Raw genomic sequence first — 21,219 nt, forward strand, 5'->3', positions numbered from 1 at the left:
CAATAAATTCACTTCTTCAACTATGCTAATAACTTCTGATGAATCTATGCTTCTATAACAACTGGACCCCCGAGACTACACCCCACCCCTTCCTCTGCTCCCATTTTCTCTTTCTCTCATCCAATCCCCTTTTTTACCCTCCTTCAAAGCTTTCTTTTCATAGGCTAATTCTCATTCATATCCTCTCTTTGGTTTGCATTGGCAGTAAGGGGACTTTCTCATTTCTTTAGGGGGGGGTTGACAGCCCTGTCCTTACAGACAGATTGTTAGTTTCCTCAGCCAGGTGAGTTACCCCAATAAAGCTCACTATCTGAAGCATGCCTCTTCCCCGTCTTCATTAGAGTTTGAACAAACTTTCCAAAATATAAAATAGGGACAAATATATCCCTTGATAATGAGATCGATAGTCTGAATTACTGTACGTAGATCAATGTGCTCCTTCTTAATTTCACAACATTAGCAGGTGTTGGTGATATACTGTAGTACGAGTAAATACTGCAGGTACCTGCTTTAAGACAGTTATTCATGGTGGATTCATTAGTCAAGCAAAACTTAATCTGTTGAACAACATGTAGTGTAACTGTCAGAAAGTAAGGTGATGTTTGCTTAAAATGTATATAGCTCTTTATATACAGTATCTTTTCTTTTCTAAAAAGCTTAAACTTTTGTGAAATAATGACATACAGCATTTATGTTTATGTTGATGCAGCAGTGAGACTACATTTCCAATCTATCAGACAAAGTTAAGACATCCAGTTTTCTCCTAACTGTTTGCCCTCAGGGCCATAGTCGGACTGATTTTCATTGGTCATTATGAAATATTTAATAGGATTGTCAGCTCTCTGTCAGCCCTCTCCTCTCCACTTGTCTCCCCAGATTCAGTGGGCAATCTAAGACTGTGTGCTTGTCTCTGTGTCTGTGTCTGTTACTACCTTCTCTTTTGGTATTTTAAGCATCCTAACTGCCTGTGATCTACTACTGTACCTTTTGTCTATTCTCCCCGTTTCAAGGAATTGTATAAAAATGTCTTATTACATCTTTCATTATCCAACATTTCTACAAGACTTTGACAACAATCAATTTACAGTATACTGACTTAGTCAAACAGAATATAACATAAAGATTCATCGAAAACCACGTTGCTTGTTTTCTCTAACAAGTTTTTGTTAGATTCAATAGAAAATATTTTTTTCCCTCTAACTCTTCTTCCACTCCATTGCTAAACATCCCTGAAATATTAATTCATATACCATTGAGCTCTCCCCTCTCTCCCTTTTCTGTCTTTTCCTCCATCTGCTTCTCCACTTACTGTAGATTATTGTCTTCTCTGACCCCTGAAATCCCCTGAACCTTCCCTCACATTCCTAACGCAACTTCACTTAATGCATCTGCAATTTTTCATAATGACTAATTAGCTCACACATCGTCAATACTGCTGGAGCAATGTCACTATTGGTAGCAGAAAAAGATGTCAGAAAACACTGAGATAATCCTAAAAAAAAAGAAACAGCACATGGTCTACATTTTCCAGGAATAAAACAGTGAATATTTATCATATATTCATGGGTATGCTTAAAATATTTACAGCATACCGCCAAAAGTCTTTTTGAATGCCTAAGAATGCATGTAATGATTTATTTATTAATTCAGGAGATTATACCTCACAGGATCTTTTTTCCACTTACTTCTTTCAAGCTTATATCTGTACATAAAACTTATCATACTGATTTTTTTAGACTGTGATTGTTATGTATACAGTAATACATAATGTCAAGTCTCTGTGTAGTGTGGTAGAGTATCCTGCTCAATGTAGCAGTCTAGAGGCACTAACATGGTATAATTGCTGGATTTTCCCATGACTTGGGGTTAGGTTGCCTGCTTGTGTCTGCTTTTCTTCCTCAATGAAGCATTGCCACAGTGTAAGATTCTCTTCCCTTTTCCTACAAGAGATTGTCATTTCGATCCTGAGTTTCACTGACTGAAGAGCTGAAGTCCTTCGTAAGCAAACACCAAAAGGTGGCAATTTGGAGATCTTTTCTCCATTGTCTTGCCACAGTGAACATCATTTAATACAAATATCTGAAATTAATAGCTCCTCCAAACTGCTTTCTAACATGGCTTCAGGAGTAAAACGGTCACAGGTCTGGCTTGCTAACATAATATAATCAAAAACATAAACATAAATGCGTAGCATTGTACCTCTGTTCTTTGGACGGTATTCCACATGGTTGGCATGAAATCCTTCTGTAAGGGAAAGCTGGTGGAATGTCACAGATCAAGCTTCTTCACTTTTGGGTGTGCTCTACAGGAAGTGTAAATGGTTTTCAGACTGAGGAGCCTGTGTGCCTCTCTTTTTGACCAGAGAAACTGAAAAACTGAGATCATAAGAGTGGACCTCTGACATTAGGAGAAAATATTAGCTCCTTTCAGAGATGGCTCATTGCTCCAACTGTTCTCAAATTTGTGGTATGTTCTAGTATATCACTCATTCATACTATGTTCTAGTATATCACTATCAGAGATTTAGATACCATCAGGAGTCAGAGCATCAACAATTTATTAAAAGCCTCCACCGGAGTTTTCTTCTATTAGAGTACGTTTTACCGTTTAGCTTGGCTGAGACCAAGCTTTTCTATTAAGTAATGTTGAATTCACATGGATTAGAATATTCTAACACTTGGTCACAAAAAATGAATTTAATTTACTTACTGTCAAACGTTCCTCATATTTAAGAGACATCTTAAGAGAGCAATCTCTGCATAGAGACAAATCCTTACCTGTTCTGAGCTTAAATCCATATACACAGTAGAAGTCAATATGATTGAAAAAATTTAACTCCAGTGCAATGTTTGTCCTTAACAAACAGACAGCCAGGTTCTAAAAAAATGCACATGCCATTAACTCACATATTTAAGAACAGCAGAAATACCTCACAGGTTTAAGCAAATTATAGAAAATAATGTTAATTTACAGATTCAAAATACATTAATACAAATGACATTAGATTGGGTTTTGTGAGCTTGCAGGCAGTGACCATGGAGCAAAAGCATAACAGCCCATACCTGTAAGCCAGGAAACCACAGCTTTACATACAGTAGCTCACACTATCTGTGATTGTCTCTTTTCTTGACCTACAGTAGGCACTATTGCTCTGTTGAAGCTACTGTTCCCTGTAAGACTAAATACGGCATTTATGACTCCTTGGAACTGCAGGGTTCTCTATTATCAATAATCTGTTTTACCTAGAAAAGAAAAATGAAAACTTCAGATACTCTTTTTCTTCAACCTTTAAAGCCATACCAGAAGGACAAACCTGAAATACTGCAAAACAGCATAAGTAAAAAAAATAAATTTATGTATCACTACATAAAGGATTGCTACTATGATTGTAAAATCCGTTTGCTAATTTTAGCTAGTCGTACTCCTTAGCTGTGCACTGCAAGGCAGGGAAATCACATTGCATTTGGTGTGAATTTGGCTTAATGCATATAAAAGTACTGACTTCAAAGTGTGACTTTAAAAATAAATATATTTTGTTCCCTTGTTTATTTCTACCAACTGCTGACCTGAATTTTTCAAATCAGGCTGCAAAAGTCCGGTGATTTCTGTGTAAGAAAGGCACCAGGCACACTTGTCACACTTAATGCTAGCACTTTACATCCAAATCCACACCACCTACTCCTGTTATACAGCTGTGTCTAATCCTGATGTTATGCTGCTTAGCACAAGACACTCCAGAGAGGAAAAAAGCCCAATCAGCAAGTTCAATCATCATTACAATTTAAGAGTTTGTGGTGTATGTGTCAGCTCTGTAGGTGTTTCTATTTAAACATCATCAGCAGAAATAAATCATAATTCAGAATGATATACAAACCCTCTTTTTATACAAAAACGAATTCATGAGGACGAATGTTTTTGGATTCTCTCTTCCCAAGGTTTACTCACATACACCACTTTGTTGATTCTCTCTTCCCAAGGCTTACTCACATATTTGGGTTCTCAAATGTTTTGTGTGGACGTATCCCAAAGTCACCTCTCCAAATGTTCTAAAATGTGCTTGCAATGTGTAATCACAAGAGTCTTAATGAAAAAGGAAAAAGGATAAAATTATACAGAGGCAGCATTTATAATTTCATCAGTCAGCGTTGATCAAGTAACAGAGTAGGACTTTTACTGAGCTCAGTATCAGACTGAATGGGGGAAGTGACTTAATGGCACAGGCGAATTTGATATTTTTCAGCATTTTCAGCAAGGAATATATTTAAGTAGTCAGGTCATACAAATGTCTATATACTGCACAGCAATAATATACTAGAACAGACTTGAACCTATAAACACATTTACAGAGGCTGCAAACAAAGAAGCAACACTTTTATTTAGAAAGGTACACTATCACCAGTTTTCCATTATGTTTGCAGAAAGATATTTAATTACTGAAAGCAGTGACATTTAAATAACTGTCTCCTTATCACCAAATAATGTATGAAGGTGAAGTCTTTTTTTTGTCTTTGGTGTAAATTCTATTCAAATGCACCCTTTCTTCCTTCGCAGATCGCACTCACACTGCCTGTCATGCACATCTGCTGAGGCTCATTTACATGTGACCCATTTTGCAAATAAAAATAAGTGCTAAACAAGTCTCATAGCTTTGAATTTGTCTGACCTTGCCCTGCTCTTAACAACAGGCTTTTAATTAATTGTGTTTATCTCGTCCTCCCACTCTGACTTCAGTACATGAATGTTTTGTAGGGGGGAGGGCTAAAATAAATAAACCTATGGGCTATGGGGAATACACCAAGATCCTTGGCTTCTCTTTATTCAGAGATCCACTGGGTTATGTAAAGGAAAACCTCGACTCATCTTCAGTCAGTATGCTGCAGACTCCAGCGCCAAAACCCTGGAGTGTCTGAATCATTTACTGTTTTAGACACAAAGTCATGCCACTTGAGAGGAACACAAAATTTAGATCAATGAACATTTCAGCTTTCCCAAGACTCAAATTAATACCTTTAATGGCCTCCTTCGTGTTAATTCTCTATCTTTGACAAATCATGTACCATTGTGTGTAATATAAGTTTAAACATCCTATTCTCTACACTAGCTTCACTGGCTTCTGGAACAAGCAACACAACCTCTAGGAAAAGTGTGAATCAGCAAAGTGAAGACGTTTTCTGAACATTAACACGATCAAATATTAAAAACTGATTATTACATACTGTAGCATGTTTATTATTTTCTTTCACATTTCACCAGGTTTGTAACAAGATTTTTGTCAGTTTACCAGGTTGTTTATGATTGAAAGCACAAAGACAGAGAAGTTCAGATTATCTGCCTTAAAGAGCCTGTTTTCATTCAGCACATAGGATCAGGGGGCTGGATCTAGAGCTTTCAAAGACAGATGATAAATCCAACAACACCTTCACACTCTGTTGAAATGACAAACACATGCTACATTGCTTATATAAGTCCAGGAACTGCCACAGTCAACTTATCTAAAAATATCCAAAATAGAAGTTATGGCTTCATTGAAAATCAGGATTCCCTCAGTATTTTTGAATGCACTTAAAATGTGAAGGGAAGGAAAGAAAGAGCTCTGGAAATGTACTATACATCTCCTCTCTGAAAAGCAGATGAAACACATCAAGTCTATTATAATGTTTAGCTTTCCTAACACAACAAACTCAATATGTGATGCCATATCATTTTACTGACATCTCCTTTATGACGTGATTCACTATCTGTGACCCATTTGGCTTTTCCATGCCTTCTCTAAACTTGCATCACAGGCATCTACTGTAGCTTTGTCTGGTGAGGCTAGCTGCACTACATCACAGCCGTTTAAATGAAACCTGGGCATACCCAGGTCTCAGCAGCCCAGAGGCTTGAAGAGCTGGTGAACTGCACCCCCTGTTCCACCTTAAGGACTGTTCTACATGCCAAGGCTGAGAAGCATGATCCTGGGAGACAAGGTAGGTCCCATGTGGGTCACTGCAATTAGAAAGCACTTTGATTCCAGTGCTCAAAGAGACCGACCTCCTCAGATACAGGCCAGCCTGCCTTATCTGCGCTTTCCTGTGTGTCCGTGACAGAATTATTTATAACCTCAGAAATCCATTTATTAACAAGCTCCTAATGAGCAGACAACCAGGGCCACAACAACTCCTTCTTATCACTAGCTGATTTTTTTTCCATAGGACGATTAATTCCCTTTGCAGAGATTCCATCAGCAATTATAGTAGCCTGCGTACTTAGCAACAGCCAGGCAGGCAGGGAGACAGGTTGGTGGGACTGCACACGGCTCGGGTCCCACACAGCCACAATGGTGGGAAATGTCAGCATAATTTCCACCTTTTTTCAAACAAAAAAAGAAGATTTTAGAAAGTGTCTTATTTTAAATTGGGAATTTGCAAAAGGAACAGACAAATGTTGCTAAAATTGTGTTAAACCTCCCTGAAGGATTGCTTTTTACCACGAAGCCTAAGCTTTTATCCTAACCTTTCCTTTGTTCTCTAAACAGCAGGTATTAATCACTTCTTAATTCCATGTATGTACAAACAGAACAACAGCGATGGCTGCTGTGCAGAAATCTTAGCCAATTTTCACTTCAGGTTTGTGAAATGATAGACTCCAGCCTGTGTCATTGCTCCAATGCCCCCTTCTACCTAGTGCATTTCTAATGATTTTACTTATTTTCGTTTCCAAGACTTTCAGTTTAAAAGTGTCATCTAACTTGTACTAGCTCCATACATCATCATTTCCATACATCACTGTGATGTGTCCACAGCTGTAACCTACTGTACTACAGAGAATTCATTTAAAGTTAGAAGGCAATGAGAAAGATGGAAATAACACCTGCACCATCAGGAAGGGGATGATGGAATGTGAGTTGTAGTGTTTCAGAAGCACCAGGCTTTGTGGCAAAATGAACCTGTTATATTGCGTGCTACAATATTACTCAGAATCCAAGCATGGAATAATTGGTTCAGAAGACAGTGCTATTGTTACTGTTATAGTTAGTCTTTCATTTATTGTCTAAAAACTATTGAATCAAAATGCTTCTTTACAATTATCTTACAATGAAATAAGTGCTGTGTCTATTTCCTCTGTATGTAGAAAACCAAGCACTGGTCTCAGGGTAGCTCAAACAGGTTTTGATTTTGTTATAACAGCAAAATAATTTGATGATATCATCTGTTACTGCAGTTAATAAGGACACCTTCAATTATGTATGATAGCAGTTTCCAGATTGTTTATGCACCATAAACCAGAAGAGACCTGCACCTGTGGAATGACGAATTCGTAGCCCTAAAGTTCTCTAATGTTCAAGTGACCTCACTATTATGATACTACGGCAAATAGGAGGATCGGGTTCTGGCAAAGCCAGAGAGCTCTGTGACCTCTCCATGCGGGAGCAAGATCTGACACTCGGTCAGGCCCACCAAAAGCTGCTGCCAAATCTTTAATCTTGAACCTCCAAGCAGAACCAGTGGCAAAACCACTAGAATGAATAGCAAAGGTCCCCTGGGTGAAGGGATAGTGCCATCTCATAGGAGCCTGTCACAGCCCTGTGGCAGCTGTCTAGCTGGCCTGCCAGCTGCAGTGCTGGTGGAGGAGAGAGCATGATTGAACCATCAGTTTAGAGAAGAAAATGAGCAATGTAGAAATAACAAAAAAGCAAAATTCTACATACAGTACAGCTCTTGTACAGTATTGGTACAGATCGCCTCTGTACTGGTGTAGACCTTATACACCAGGATACACCACTGCCTTACTACTGCTGTCATTTAAAAAAAAAATGAAGACCCATGAAGACCCATTTTTGGCATAGAAAGTTTTTATGTTAAACCATTTTTGGGGTGTCTGCACCACCAGAAGAAGTCCAAATTTGGAAAATATGCTTAGTGCTTTTTCTGCACCACCAGAAAAAGTCAAAATTTGGAAAATATGCTTAGTTCTTTAAGTATATCCACAATAGCAGGCTGGCAAACATTTACTGCAATTAGTAAATAAATATGACTAAAGTATTTTTGCAAGAAACCCTAGCCCACATTGAAAGACTAAAACAACCCTTCACACAAATCAAACTTCACATTCTGAACATTCAGACTTAACCAAAACAAACAGAAGATTTTCTATCAGCAATGTGGGAACTAAACCATTCCCACTACTCAGTCAAATTGAGAGCAAGACAGAGGCAGCTTGTACATGAGAACACAAAATAGTTCAGAAATGAGAGGATACCATCTAGCCCATCTCACTGATTTGGTTGCTAGTATATTTTTGATCCAAGGACACTTTCAAAAATCCCAGGGAATCTGCCTCAAAAACATGGCTGGGCGGTTTGTTCTACAGACCCTACAAGTATTTATGTAAAGAGGTGCTTCCTGATTTAATTCCTATATGCACGTTGTCAAGGGAACATAAAAGTATCACTACTGTAAAATACAGCTGTTGTAACCCAATATATAACAAAACACTGTGTGTCACCTCATACTGTAAAAATGAAATATTACTGATCAGGGGTGTTCAATTGTGGTCCTGGGGGGGCTTTTGCTTCTGCAGGTTTTCAAGGGTTCTACAGTATAAAGCAGCAGCTGGGAGAGGCTGTTAAATTGGTCCAATTGAGCCAGCAAACCAGCTGGTTTAGCTTGTTAAAAGCTGACCTGGAATGAAATCCTGCAGACACAGCAGGATTGAACACCTCTGTTCTAGATCAACGCAGGTTTGGCGCACTTACTGGATTATCAGGCCTCAGTCTTTTGGAGGGGGGTCCTCCATCCTCTGGGTGCAGCATGTAGAAGAGACGTACTTTGTTGGCATGTTTCTTGCTCTGTGACAGGAGAGAAAATGGAAAATTCTAAATGTACACAAATTTCTCTATATAACCCTACATAAACCCTTGCACCTCTGTACTGTGTGCCTGCACAATAAAATTCCACTCTGGGCTCGTTTTCCCCTTTACTTCAATTGCTCTAGCTTGCTGGGCAGTGGGGCTGCTGGCGCACAATGGGTGCCATCCGTACATCAGATGGGTGTAACTCTTCAGTTTTATATGATGTGTGCCTTCTTCTATGTTTAAAGCTAATTGGAATCCTTGGAATGAAGAAAGTATTATTATTATTTATAATTACTATTCTCTCCACCTAGGCTATTAAAAACATGTCACATAACAGGAAAAAGCTTCACAAAGGTCAGCTTTACTGCTTTCTTAAAAATTCTTTTTTAAGATTGCATGTTTCAGTAAATGGCTAAGTAAAGAATTTTCTTGATCTGATTTTTATTTTAACACGTTGGAACCCTCAACTCTTTACCAGCAAGGAAAAGAGCTGAGGTTTGCCTACCTGAGCAGCCTGTAAGCAGGTAAAGGAATATCCTTATTTTATTAGCTTGCAAATACATCTAATTAGTCATGTACAGCATGTGTGAGGTATTTATTTGATAGCTGTGCCACAATAGACTGAATTATATTGTCTCCACCTCTGCTGGATACAGGCATGTCCTGGAATACTGTGAACCTTATTTTAAAAATGGATACAAGGAAATGATTAATTCTATAGGATTGTACACATACAGTAGTAATTCAGTATATAAATGTTTATTTCACTTAGTCTCTATGTTTTATTCATTTTAAAAATGTTCATGTAAGAATTACAAAACAAATCATTGATATCTCAGCTGAGCTTGCTAAAAAATTCAAGTTTCCTGAGGCTAAAACGGATATACACTGTTGTGCAAAGGTCTTACACATCTGAAACAGCATCAGGAGTTATGGTGGGTGCATGGCATGAACATAATCTACCCAAGGCCTCCACTAGGTTTACTACTGTTGGACTATTCAGTAGTTTGGACAAACTAGCTAAGATGGGGGAAAAGCTTGATTTGAATTAGTACGTGTCACTGGTGTAACTCAGCCAACTCTCCTGGCTGAGGAGAACGACAACCTGTCCACAGTGATGGGGCTGTCAGAACACCCCCCCCCCTTCTTGTAAAGAGATGAGTCAGAGAGCTGCTGCAAGTGTGAATATGGGGAGAAGGGAGGGATGAGAAAACAAAATATATACAGTAAGTAACCTATACTGTAAATACAATATTTATAAATAGATTTAACCCTCAACTGAGCTTTTATTTTAAACTCCATGTACAGTACAGCTGTAAAAACTACTCTATGAATACCACTTAGTTTAGGTGAGAAGAAACCAAGCCTGTCATTGTTCTTTACACTGTTCACAATATTCAAAAATTTGATCCCAGCAACCCACGGTAAAACTAGGCATGAGCAGTCAATATAAAATAATGAACACCAATATGAAATATTGTAGAGCCCAGTCCATTATAATTAAATCTAAATTATAATCTAAATATATCTTCATCATTACCATAATACCTTTACCTCTATACATCCATGAATCTAAAATACTACTTTTTGCACAAGAAAATAGCTTTACTTTAGTAGAAAATGATGCAAACTCTAAGACATTTGCACAACAGTGTATGTGGTTATTTTTCTAAAATGTATCCAATCTGCACAATAATTAAAAATGAATAATATATATATGCTTCTTTATTAACAAAGACCCATATGCCCACCTTTCTGTTTACAACCTCAAAAGTGGGACAAGCATGATCACACACAAGTTCCTACCCATAAGGAAGCATGAGCATGAGTTCAAACTATCCTATTTTAATGGTAAAGGAATTTCAATTCACTGGTAAGACCACAGTACCTAAAATCTATGTTCTGCTGCAAATGAGTCTGCCTTACTGAAACAGAAACATGAAACTGCAACTGCTTGCCATCGCTACACACTGCTCTTTGTGGCATGACCCCGCAAAACTGAAGAGATTACATCAGCACATATTTTGCGAAGTGCTTCACTTTCCAGAAATTGAAATCTACACCAGTCACAATACTGTCGTCAGCTGCCCTGTGGGCCAGGGAAACAGGCAGTGTCTGATGACCTCAAAGCCTGGAAAACATTGTCCTAGGAGGGATGAGCTGGTAACAGGCCATAGAAGAGAATGCAGGAGCATAGAATGTTTAACTTAAACCACAAAACATCTGTACGCCTGGCTGAATTATTCGTGTGCCAACGTGCTGTATAATGTAATAATCACACAATCTACAAGCGTAGGGAGGTGAGAGCGTGGGGGGCACTACTCAACCTAAGTCATAAGAGTGAGGGAGGAGGGGCTTGTGAAACAGATGGGGAGTCATGCCGAAAGAGGAGAATAAAGAGCAGTGTGCATGAAACAAGGGCCAGTTCAAGGACAACTCTGAAAGACAGAGTGGTCCTTTGATAGATGACAGCACAAGGCCTGCTATTTTTCTACCTGTCAGTGCTGCTGGAACGCAGAAGACAGGTTCCAATTGGAAAAAGTGGCAGCTGTGCTCTGGTTGCTGGAGGTGGGACTGAAATGGCAGCTGACTTTTTCGAATCCAGGGTGAACAGCAGGTGCACCCCTTTTACATTAGGGATCTCGGGAACATCTCTCAGTAATGAAGGGAAGCCTGCTCGTGCTTTTATCCTGTGTCTGGGGGCTATCCATCAACAGGGAAGGCTGGAGCAGCATGACAAATTACAGTTCAAAGAAGAAAGAAAAAGCTACATTAAACTATTCTGACAACTTCAGAATCCAGTGGGCAAGTTTATTACTTTGGAGACTCAGGGGAGAATAAATGGTCTGATGAGTCTTGTACAATCCACCATTTCTGCTTTTATTTCCAAAAGCATCCCTCCATGTCATACTGAAGGGACATACAGACCTTAATTTGACCAGCTGGCTCCCTCAACAGATTGTCTGACAGTGTTTTACCCCTGGGCTAGGTGCTCAGGTGCCATTATAGCTTTGCCAGTCAGCCCAATCATCTGGCCTTTGCTTTCATAATCTGCCATCGTAGGCCTTTGTAGAGTTCTTCCAAAAAGCAGCATGAAACAAACTTAACTCAGGGTTCATGCAAGGATACAATAAAGGTATGGTTTTAACCCCTGAGAATTTTAAGATAAAGGTTTACCGCTTCAAATTCTTAAAATGATATAATTCTCAGTAGGCTGCTTCCACACTTTTTCATGCTTACAGTTATGCTTACTGTAAGGCTCGTCTTTCTTAAACAAACCAACACAAGAGCTGCACTTCAGCAGAAATGTCTAGAATATCCTTAGCATTTAGTACTAGATAAAACCTGAATAAACTAATTTTAAGTGAGGTGTACTGTATGTGATGTCTCACCTCATAGTGAGCGACGCGCTGAGACTCGGAGATGAGCTGGGCATTGCAGATGTTGCAGTAACTCTGTGTGAAAAGTCCACCATCACCAACTCCTGCTGACTTCATCTACACACAGAAACATCCACAGAAATAAATGCATTAGCAGATTGGGTCAAGAAGAGATCTTCACGTTACTAAATTGTCTTTCCAGAACTTGAGGACAGTCATGTGAACATATAGTACTGTCAACAAATCTCATTACCCTCCATCACTTCCTGAAATTAACCCTGGGATGCAGCCCTTTCTCTAGGAGACCTAAAGTACAATTAAGAGAATGAGTCCATAGGACCTGCATTCTTGAATTAAGAAACTGTAAAGATTTTCAATTAAACTTAACTGCTTTTAGTTCAGGAATTGACTTTTAGCCACAAGAAAGCTCTACAACCCATCCAGTAAATCTAATTTTGTTTGATTTTTCAGTAAAGACACACTTCACAAAATAAAAAGCAACAGAAAATTACAAGTTTTTCGATTATAATATTTCAGGAAGTGTGGCATTTAATGTATGTCCAATGAGCACAAAGAGGAAGAAGCAGTTTCAAGGCTATTTGTGCCTGCGAGCAACTTTTCATTCACAGATATAGCATATTATGATTTTGTGGTTGTTGAGTTAGATAGTGATGGGGGAGTCAAGGTAAATGGTGAGGGCAAGATGGCATCACTGAAACACTAGCTCCATCTGAGTGTAGGAGAAACCCTACTCTGTCCTGACTCATCTGGAAAACTCCTCTGCTTATTAATGAGCTGAAGAGCATTTTAACACGATAGCATGTTGCTTACAGCTTTTTAACAGTACAACAAGGTAGAAGATTAAAAATGCATCTGACAGTGGTAAGAAAGGCACTTGAGATGGAGAGCTGTCAAGCTCCACACCAGAGAGAGATGGCATGAGGTAGTTCACCCCACAAAAGACATGCTTAAGGTGAAAGCAGAGCTCGCATTGTGCTCACTTGGAGAAACTGCAAGGAAAATAAATACTCCTGAAAACATTTCATGTTAATGATCACAATAAAGATCTCATTTGATTATTGTCATTTAAGTTTAAACACGGACTATTTTATTTCTGTGCTATTAGCAACAGGTTACAGTCATATGGCACTGGGAAATACAGTAGCACTGGACAACACTTTAAACATTAGTAGTCAATGAAAGTGAAGTTTGGCATCTTGTTTTGTTCAACAATTTGTGGTAACCCGAATTCAAAAATTTGTCTGAATAAGGCATTCTTAAGACCACATTCATCCATTTGATCGAACTGATGCATGGAACTACACCAACTCTGCTTTAGTACTTTGGTCAAATCCTAAACAATGCAATGCCACCTTCAAAGGTGCTAAGCTCACCTGGCTGAAGAAATGGCAACCTGATTGTAAGGACGAGGCTGACAGGACCCCACTCAGCCTGTGAGGAATAATTCAAGGAGCTGAAGTGTGAAGTGTGGAGTGAAGATGGGTTAGAGGGAGGGGTGCAAAACAAGTAATAGCTATACTGTAAAGGAGCCCCATTTTTGGCTGGGGACCTCACACTCTGCTCCCCAAAGAATGGAGTTACCTGCAACTAAATGCTCATTGCCTACAAGATAAGTACTTCATGATAATAAAATTGGATTGTAAGTGTACTTTAGGGCAAGTACTCATCATATTTTAAAATGCTGACAGTTTCACAAAATGTATACTATGTGGAAAAAAAGATTAGGAGAAGCCACGAGAATTCATAAAGTACATCTATGTATGTTCGTACTGTCTTGGGTGACTAAACATCAAATTCTTTTCAACATTTGTGATTTATGTAAATGAGGGGATTGCCTGTTAAAAGATTAGTCCATCTCATTTTGGATATTTTTCTATTTCCTCAGATCTGAATTAATCGGCTTAATCAAAAATAACCTAACTAGTTAATCCCCATTTTACAACTTATAAACTGTGTGGAATTTTAAACATCAGCCTTGCAGTGATGGTCACAGTTCTACATCATAATAACTGCACATTAATCTATGTTTGTTTCCAAGAGCAGCCTAATGCTGGTGCCATACAGATAATTGTTGGGCAGCACTTTCACTACTGTAAACACACATTTGTTTAGATATTTCCCTTGGCAGAAACCATATTTCCATTAATACATATGCATTAGCAGTTTGCCCAAACTTTTTCACAGTCTGTCTGCGAAGGAGGGAACAATCAAGCATGACTGCCAAGGTGAATCACAATCTCTTCTAGCACCTCCAATCCACCCTTTTTGCTGTTTTTATTTTCCTTTATTCAGACCAAACTGATAATAGAAGGCATCAACAATACAGATATGAAATCAAAAGAAAGTCAGAAAATTAATTACCAGGAAAATGGTGCAACATTTACTAAAAATCAAAAACAGTAACAAAATTTCTAAAATGTAGAAAATGAAATTCAGGTAGGGTTAAACAAAATATAGTAATATACTGTATGCACAGTTGAGATTTGTATCTAGGGTACAAATACAAATAGATATGCTTTAAATAGAAAATAGAAGCAGATCCAAATGACAGAGCACTGACTTTCCAAAGAAGTACAGTAGCCCGTCACAGATAGCTTTCCTGTTAACTAGGCCCCTAGTGCACCCATTAAAGTTTGGTTCTAAAGAGCTAGACTTCAAAGTATTTGGTTCAGTATAATGCTCACGTCATGCTGAGGAGACCATGGAATGAACAAGCCGCACAAAAGCAAGCAGTTCTTCAAACCTTTGCCTCTATGTAAATCCTCAGGAATCTGACAGGAGTTAGTGAATACATCACCAGCTCCTTCTTTTCTCATTCCTTTTATCATTTTTCACAAGAGATTTGTTGCAAGTTCCTAGTTGCAAGATATTTTTAAAAACTCAAGAGATTTTTACAGCACACTTACCACCATATAGTCCTACAGTATTTCATCAGATTTTAAGAACCTATTATAGCTGGGCTTGGTCAGTTCTGGGATGGGAGACCTCTGAGGAAAGCTGCTACTGTAAGGGGTGTAAGTGGACCTTTAGCGCTCTTCCTTTTGGTTTAGAATTGAGGAACCTATTCTTAAGCCTAGAGAAAGGGAACACTGCTGTACTCCAGGTGAGATGCTAGACCGAAGTTCTGACTTCTTGGTCATTAATGATATGATGCTTTTCAAAAGTGTATGGGTGTTAAACCCAGTGCCCGGCTACATTCTGCTCTGGGTACAATCTGGCTTCTCCAAATTTCCCCCTTAATTCCATTTGCAAAATAACTTCTACTTCTCCATTTCATCTTCTGCGCTGTTGGCTCATAATGACTGCTACTCCTCCTTTAGATGGGTGCTGCACTTCAGTGCCAAAGTGAAGCGTTTTGGGATCCTTTAGGACGAAAAGTGCTGCAGTATATAAATGCAAGTAATTCTAACTGTTGTTTATCACTCCCAAGAGCAACAACTAGATACTGTATTTTGAACAGGCAGAAGCATTTCATGCACTGGGCTTTTTTGATTGATATTTGAAGCAGCCTGACCAGTTAGTCATAAAAAGTGTTTCTTTTCTCCCTGGAGACCCCCTTTCATTCTCCATAATCACTCCCCAGATATTTAGCAAGAAGTCAGTTTTCAAAGGCTCCTGGAGTCTCTGTCAGGTTTATTTCAGCAAATGAAGGTACATGTATTCTGATTCACCACTGTGCTTCCCAGGTGGCTGCTGTATGCTCATGTGCCTACTGTACTAATTCCATCAGGGATTAAATATCTACCTTCAGCATTACAACAAAGAAGCCTGGGTCTCAAAGTACTGTATTACTTGAGCTCAGAAAGTGATTTTTAGGGACTGTGAACTAGTTTTTATTGGCTTTAAATTTTCACAAACTGAAAATAATGAGAAGAAAACTGTATTTTACAACAGCCCACAACTTGCCAACCAAAGAACTCATAAACATGAATCAGATTGCTACAGGTATGATAGAAACACTGCGTATTAAGGATTTGTCTGCATTAGAAACAGCCCTTGAGATCTCCAGCAACCCCTCCCAACTCCCAGTCCCAATAGATCCAAGCACTAAGCAGCTCCATATACTGTACAGTAAACAATATCAGGACATTATAGCACCCAAAGATGATCTGCACATATGAGGAGAGAGACTACAGATGCTCCCAACACAACACTTACTGTACATCCTTCTAGCTACCATGGAACTGGAGAAACAGATCCTTCCTGCCACAGTGAGAGACCAAGGTTCAAGCTTTTATTTAGCAAACTTGCTAGATGTGAGCACCGAATATCCTTGTTTAGAATAATGGCCAAAAAACACATTTTCCAAACCTAACCACATCTGGACATTCCTAAAATATGTGTAAGAAAGTATCCACAAAACCCTCCTGACAGAAACAGAAAATCCTTTTTTTTAAAATGGCCTACATACTGTATTGCTTCATGTTCTTCTGTCTTATAGTACATGTATGTGTTCAACATTGTAAAGAGAAGGAAACAGTAGGTGGCTAGCCACAGAAATTACATACAGTACTACTGCACTAGTCAAACTAGGGGTTAAAAACATCACCAGGCTCCCCTGCTGGCTTTGTGGTGTTCAGGGTTTGACATTTGGTTATTAAGCCCACTCAGACATCTCACTCACTAAATAACGCCTTGTTATCCCTGAATAGATCATTACCCTATCTTCATATTTTATTGAGCAAGTTGTCTTACAAGTGCGGCAGTACTTCAAACTGCCATTCATCAGCCTGGAGGAATGAACCCCCAGGAGAGAGTTATTTATAACCCATGACACCGCCCTGAACATTTTTTACGTTTTGCAGAATAACAAATGTTTTGTGTGCAAGTTCTTTAACTGATTTTAAGGTATTGTTTTTTTTAATGTGTACAATCTGTTTTTTAAGGTTTTCCATTGATAAAAGTACTCATAAAAGTAGCTTTCTTTCCATTTGAGAAGTTGATTTATTTTCTGTAGGTTTTGATAGACTGTATTACAAAACTATGTATTGACCATAGTGAAATTATTTTTTGCACACTGGCAGAACTTTAAACCTGGCAGACATCTGCTACATTTCTGTAACTACAATTCTCCCCCCTTCTCTGACAAATTATCTTCCTGTTTAATTTGAGCTATGACCCTGAAAAACGCTGTTCACAAGGAAAGCGTCCCGTCATTGTTTAGATCTTGAACTGTTTAGGAAATGTAATGAGGAAATATAGTGAAACGTTATACAGTATGAAAAGTATCACAATACAATATGCATTTCTGCTTAGTACTTTCTCAGTGCTAAATTCTTTTAAATAAAACTTTTTGACATTTTGGTGAGTGGATAACATTGCTATAAGAGTTTTATTCTTTGCTTGCATTACCTTTCAACTCTCTTTGCCAAGCTTTGAAGTTGCTACCCTTAATAAGAGAAGGATGTTCAAAAAGCAAGTCTACATTAGAGACTGGAGCACAGTAACCCTTAATCTAGTGTGGCAGGAAGCTCTAGAGACTAACAGAAAGAAGAAAAACATCTTCCAGTCCAGTGCATAACCTAACTCTTACAGCTGAGGGGTCATTGTGCCCTAGAAACAGCAGCCAGGGTGAGTAGAATATCAAAGAGACTCATGGAGGTAGAGCTGTTCTAGTTAAGGACAGTGTATGTACGCATTCTTTGTAAAAACTTAACCTCACAGTTTCTGGCGTTAATATGGAAATCTAAATGCAGATACAGATTTTTTACTCTCTGGAATTAATACAGGCATTTGAATCTGTGCACTTATGTGCACTTTGTTATATGAACAGCACCAATACCATTTTCAAGAAGGCTGACACTGATTTGAACAGGGTGGACACTTTTTTCCAACTTCACATATCTATTATAAAATATGGTCCTTTGCTGGCATATTTTTAATTCTCTGATTCCTCTTTCATTCCTGTTAGGGTATTGGGAAGGACTGCACACTGGAATTCTAAATATGGAATGGGAAACAAATGTGTATTATATCCTCTAGAGTGAGAATTACTTAGGGGTCTAGCTCTGCCAAAATTTAAATTGTTTTTCCACTTCTTTGTTTTGCAGTCATTGTTTGGTATAATCCTGACACTCCTGTATGTTGGCATTTATTTAAAGAGTCTGGTCTCTCAATACAGGATTCAAGATATAATTTATACCAGTGTTTGCCTTGTGTTGTTTGACCCATAATAACATAATTAATTCTGACTTGGCATTTGGTGGAAAGACTCATGAAGTCCCAGAAAATATGACATTCTCAATCTCCTATGATTTTAGTAATCATAAAGTAATTCATTTTCTAGCAGATAGTTTTAATGAGGACGCCCTTTACATGCTCGAGGATTTTCAATTTCATTACAAGCTACTGTACCTGCCCCCTCTTATTTTTACTAGAATCCTTTTCATTCAATGCAGTATATGCCTATGGGGTCCCATGGGACATGAAGTTGTCTATACCAGGGGCTCTTGATCCAGGTCCTCAAGGCCCACACACCTGCTGTGTTTTGTTCCAATCAAGCTCTTTGTAACACAATTGAACTCTTCATAGGATGGATCTGAACTGTCATTCTTGCAGCTTTTAAGCAAGTTGGAGGTCAACCTTTTAACTACCTTTTAAAAACATAACTTTTAACTATGTTTTTTTTATAAGTAAATTAAAATCCCCAACCTTTGAAAAAACTTGCAGATATTCCTGTCAAACAACTTGTTAGTTCATCTAAGGCTTTGGTTAGGTCATTAAGCTCAGCTGTAATGAAAACCAGGAGGTCTGTGGTTTTCCAAGAACCCCTAGTATAGACAACTTTGCCCTCCAGGGAACTACAGTATAAGCCCAAAGTACAATCTGATGAACTTGTGCTGGACAGAGGCAAAATGAAGGGAATGGTTTGCTCTGTTTATGATTTTCTGATAGAGACTTCATCCAAACTCTTAGCAACTGTTATTATTTGAAAACAAGACTTGAATGTTACAGATGAAGGCATTTCCTAGGACAAAATATGAAACATTTGACACTTGACTTCCAAAACGTATTCACTAGGACATTCTTTACAGTGTGTACCTGTCCCATCATAGACTCTGTTGTACCTTACCCCATTCAGTATGTGTAGTCTTTCACTCCTTTTCACTCGTGTTCGGGATTGGTCTGATGTTGTTTAGTTTTGTCTATTATTCAAAACAAGGATGTTCCGTGCTCTTACCTAGGGATGTCATTAAATGGAAACATTATTTTGTCTTATAGCAGCAGCAAAAAACAAATCTGGCTGGGCGATATGAACGCGGGTAAAACAGTTTTGGACATGGAGCCTCTGAATTCCCTCCTTAGGGATTGTTGTTCTGTCTTTATTTACTATGGAACTCTCCATCACAGGGATCCAAGATGCTAGGGATGTTACAATGGTGCTTTGAAGTGCTGCTCTTAAAGGGGTCAGATGCAGGCTGCTTTACTTTTATTATAATTGCCCTATTTCATTTTAGGTGTCCTGTGATAGGATGTTCAAAGAGGCAGTGGCACTCATGATGCTTTAGGGGATGTGGACTGCAGAGACCTAATGTTACATTATGTTTTTCTTATCTGTTCTATTAAAAAAAAAACTAAAAACCTGTTCACAAAAATGTGTCCAGCATTGAGATCTTTTTTTAAGAAAGTATTTTGCTTTTGTAGCACAGACCTTCTTTTAAAAGCTTACAAGTGTGTAACGTGCAACACAGATTGTTTTTTCTACTGATTGCCTGCTGCTAGTGTCAATCAATGAGGAGACTTCACTGAGGGTGAAGACATCAGCTCTCTTGACAGTCAAAGATCTTCTGACTGAGTCCCTACCTTTGCGAAGATCCCCACCATTCAAATTCAAAGGAAAGACTACTGGAAGGCTGATGAGAGACCTGTCACTGCCATCTCTGAGAGCACATTAAAAATGTATCTATTTGATGAGATGAAAAGGATCTGGCATGCTGGAGCACAGCTTCCATACTTGGGTCACTTTTGATGTAAATTAATAGGTTTAAACTCTCTGTGTCTCCAGAGTTCAATAATTTATGCATTTAAGATGCTAAATCCGACTCTATTCCACACGGTGTTGATTCTAAAAAGGTGACTGTATATTGTGGGTTTTGTTCTTCCCCATTGTGTTTGAATTTCCAAGTTGAAATCAATGTTCCAATCTTCAGTTATAGTTTTAATACCCATAGCTTACTGTATAGTGTACATTTCTTAATAATACATCAAGTCACATACAGTTGCTTGAAGAGGCAGTACCTATTAGTGAGGAGTAAACAGAGTACACCACATAATAAGAGAGTGAAAGACAACGATTGCACTTCTAAGTCAGGGAGAGACACTCTACCTCTCTTCCAGAGACAAGCAGACTACATGTTACAGAGGAATTACAGTAGTTTTCTTGTTGGGAGAAATTAAATGCCAGGAAGATCAGAGTACAATCAAAGGTTTGGGGTAAAAAGGTGGAGAGTTTTCTTTTTTACCTCTTTATACACAATGTCTAGCACATACATTGTTATACCGAGGTTATACTGATTCACGGAGTAGGATCTCAAACAGCTGCACTACATGGAGTGTACTGTATCTCTGTTGATATACCTGTAATAAGGATTATGACAAATACTGTAGTTAATCTGATAATCACCTTGACAGAGAGATCTCAGTGAGTTAAAAAATGAAAGGTAGGAAAGACTGGTGCAAATGTACTGTACAAACAGTACTGAATGAATGTTAGCAAATGAATATCAATGTTAGTAGAGGCAATAGCTTAAATGGGAAAACTAAACTTGTCCTTTTAAAAGCCAAAGTACAGTATGGTCAAATTTTGATAAGCCTGAAAAACATTTTGGCCTGTTAAGTCCTCAGATTTTGTTTTTTAATCTTTTTTAATGTGTGTTTGTCATCCTTTTGATTTTGTTGCATGTAGTTTGCCTCATAACGTCTTTGACACGAAGAGACATTTAAAAAGTAAAGTGATGATGGGGCTGACAAGGCACCAAATCT

The 21,219-nt window shown here is 38.4% G+C and overlaps 1 protein-coding gene across 5 annotated transcripts in view; it reads right to left on the reverse strand.

Moving 5' to 3' along the window:
* LOC102684322 (zinc finger matrin-type protein 4) overlaps nt 1-21,219 on the reverse strand; it is a 64,745-nt gene that overhangs the window by 35,872 nt on the left and 7,654 nt on the right. For 4 of the 5 annotated variants that reach the window (XR_001478365.2, XR_001478364.2, XM_015346518.2 and 1 more), the window contains exons 2-3: nt 12,229-12,333; nt 8,738-8,830 (exon numbers count right to left, since the gene is read on the reverse strand). Coding sequence is in view for 3 of the 5 variants with exons in the window: in XM_015346518.2 (XP_015202004.1) it covers nt 8,738-8,830; nt 12,229-12,333 (198 nt within the window). In the remaining 2 variants the exon portion in view is untranslated. The remainder of the gene's footprint in view (nt 1-8,737; nt 8,831-12,228; nt 12,334-21,219) is intronic. The other variant, XM_015346516.2, reaches the window with a different exon arrangement.

This window comes from Lepisosteus oculatus, chromosome 4 (assembly GCF_040954835.1).
Source record: "Lepisosteus oculatus isolate fLepOcu1 chromosome 4, fLepOcu1.hap2, whole genome shotgun sequence".
NCBI classification, from domain to species: Eukaryota; Metazoa; Chordata; class Actinopteri; order Semionotiformes; family Lepisosteidae; genus Lepisosteus; species Lepisosteus oculatus.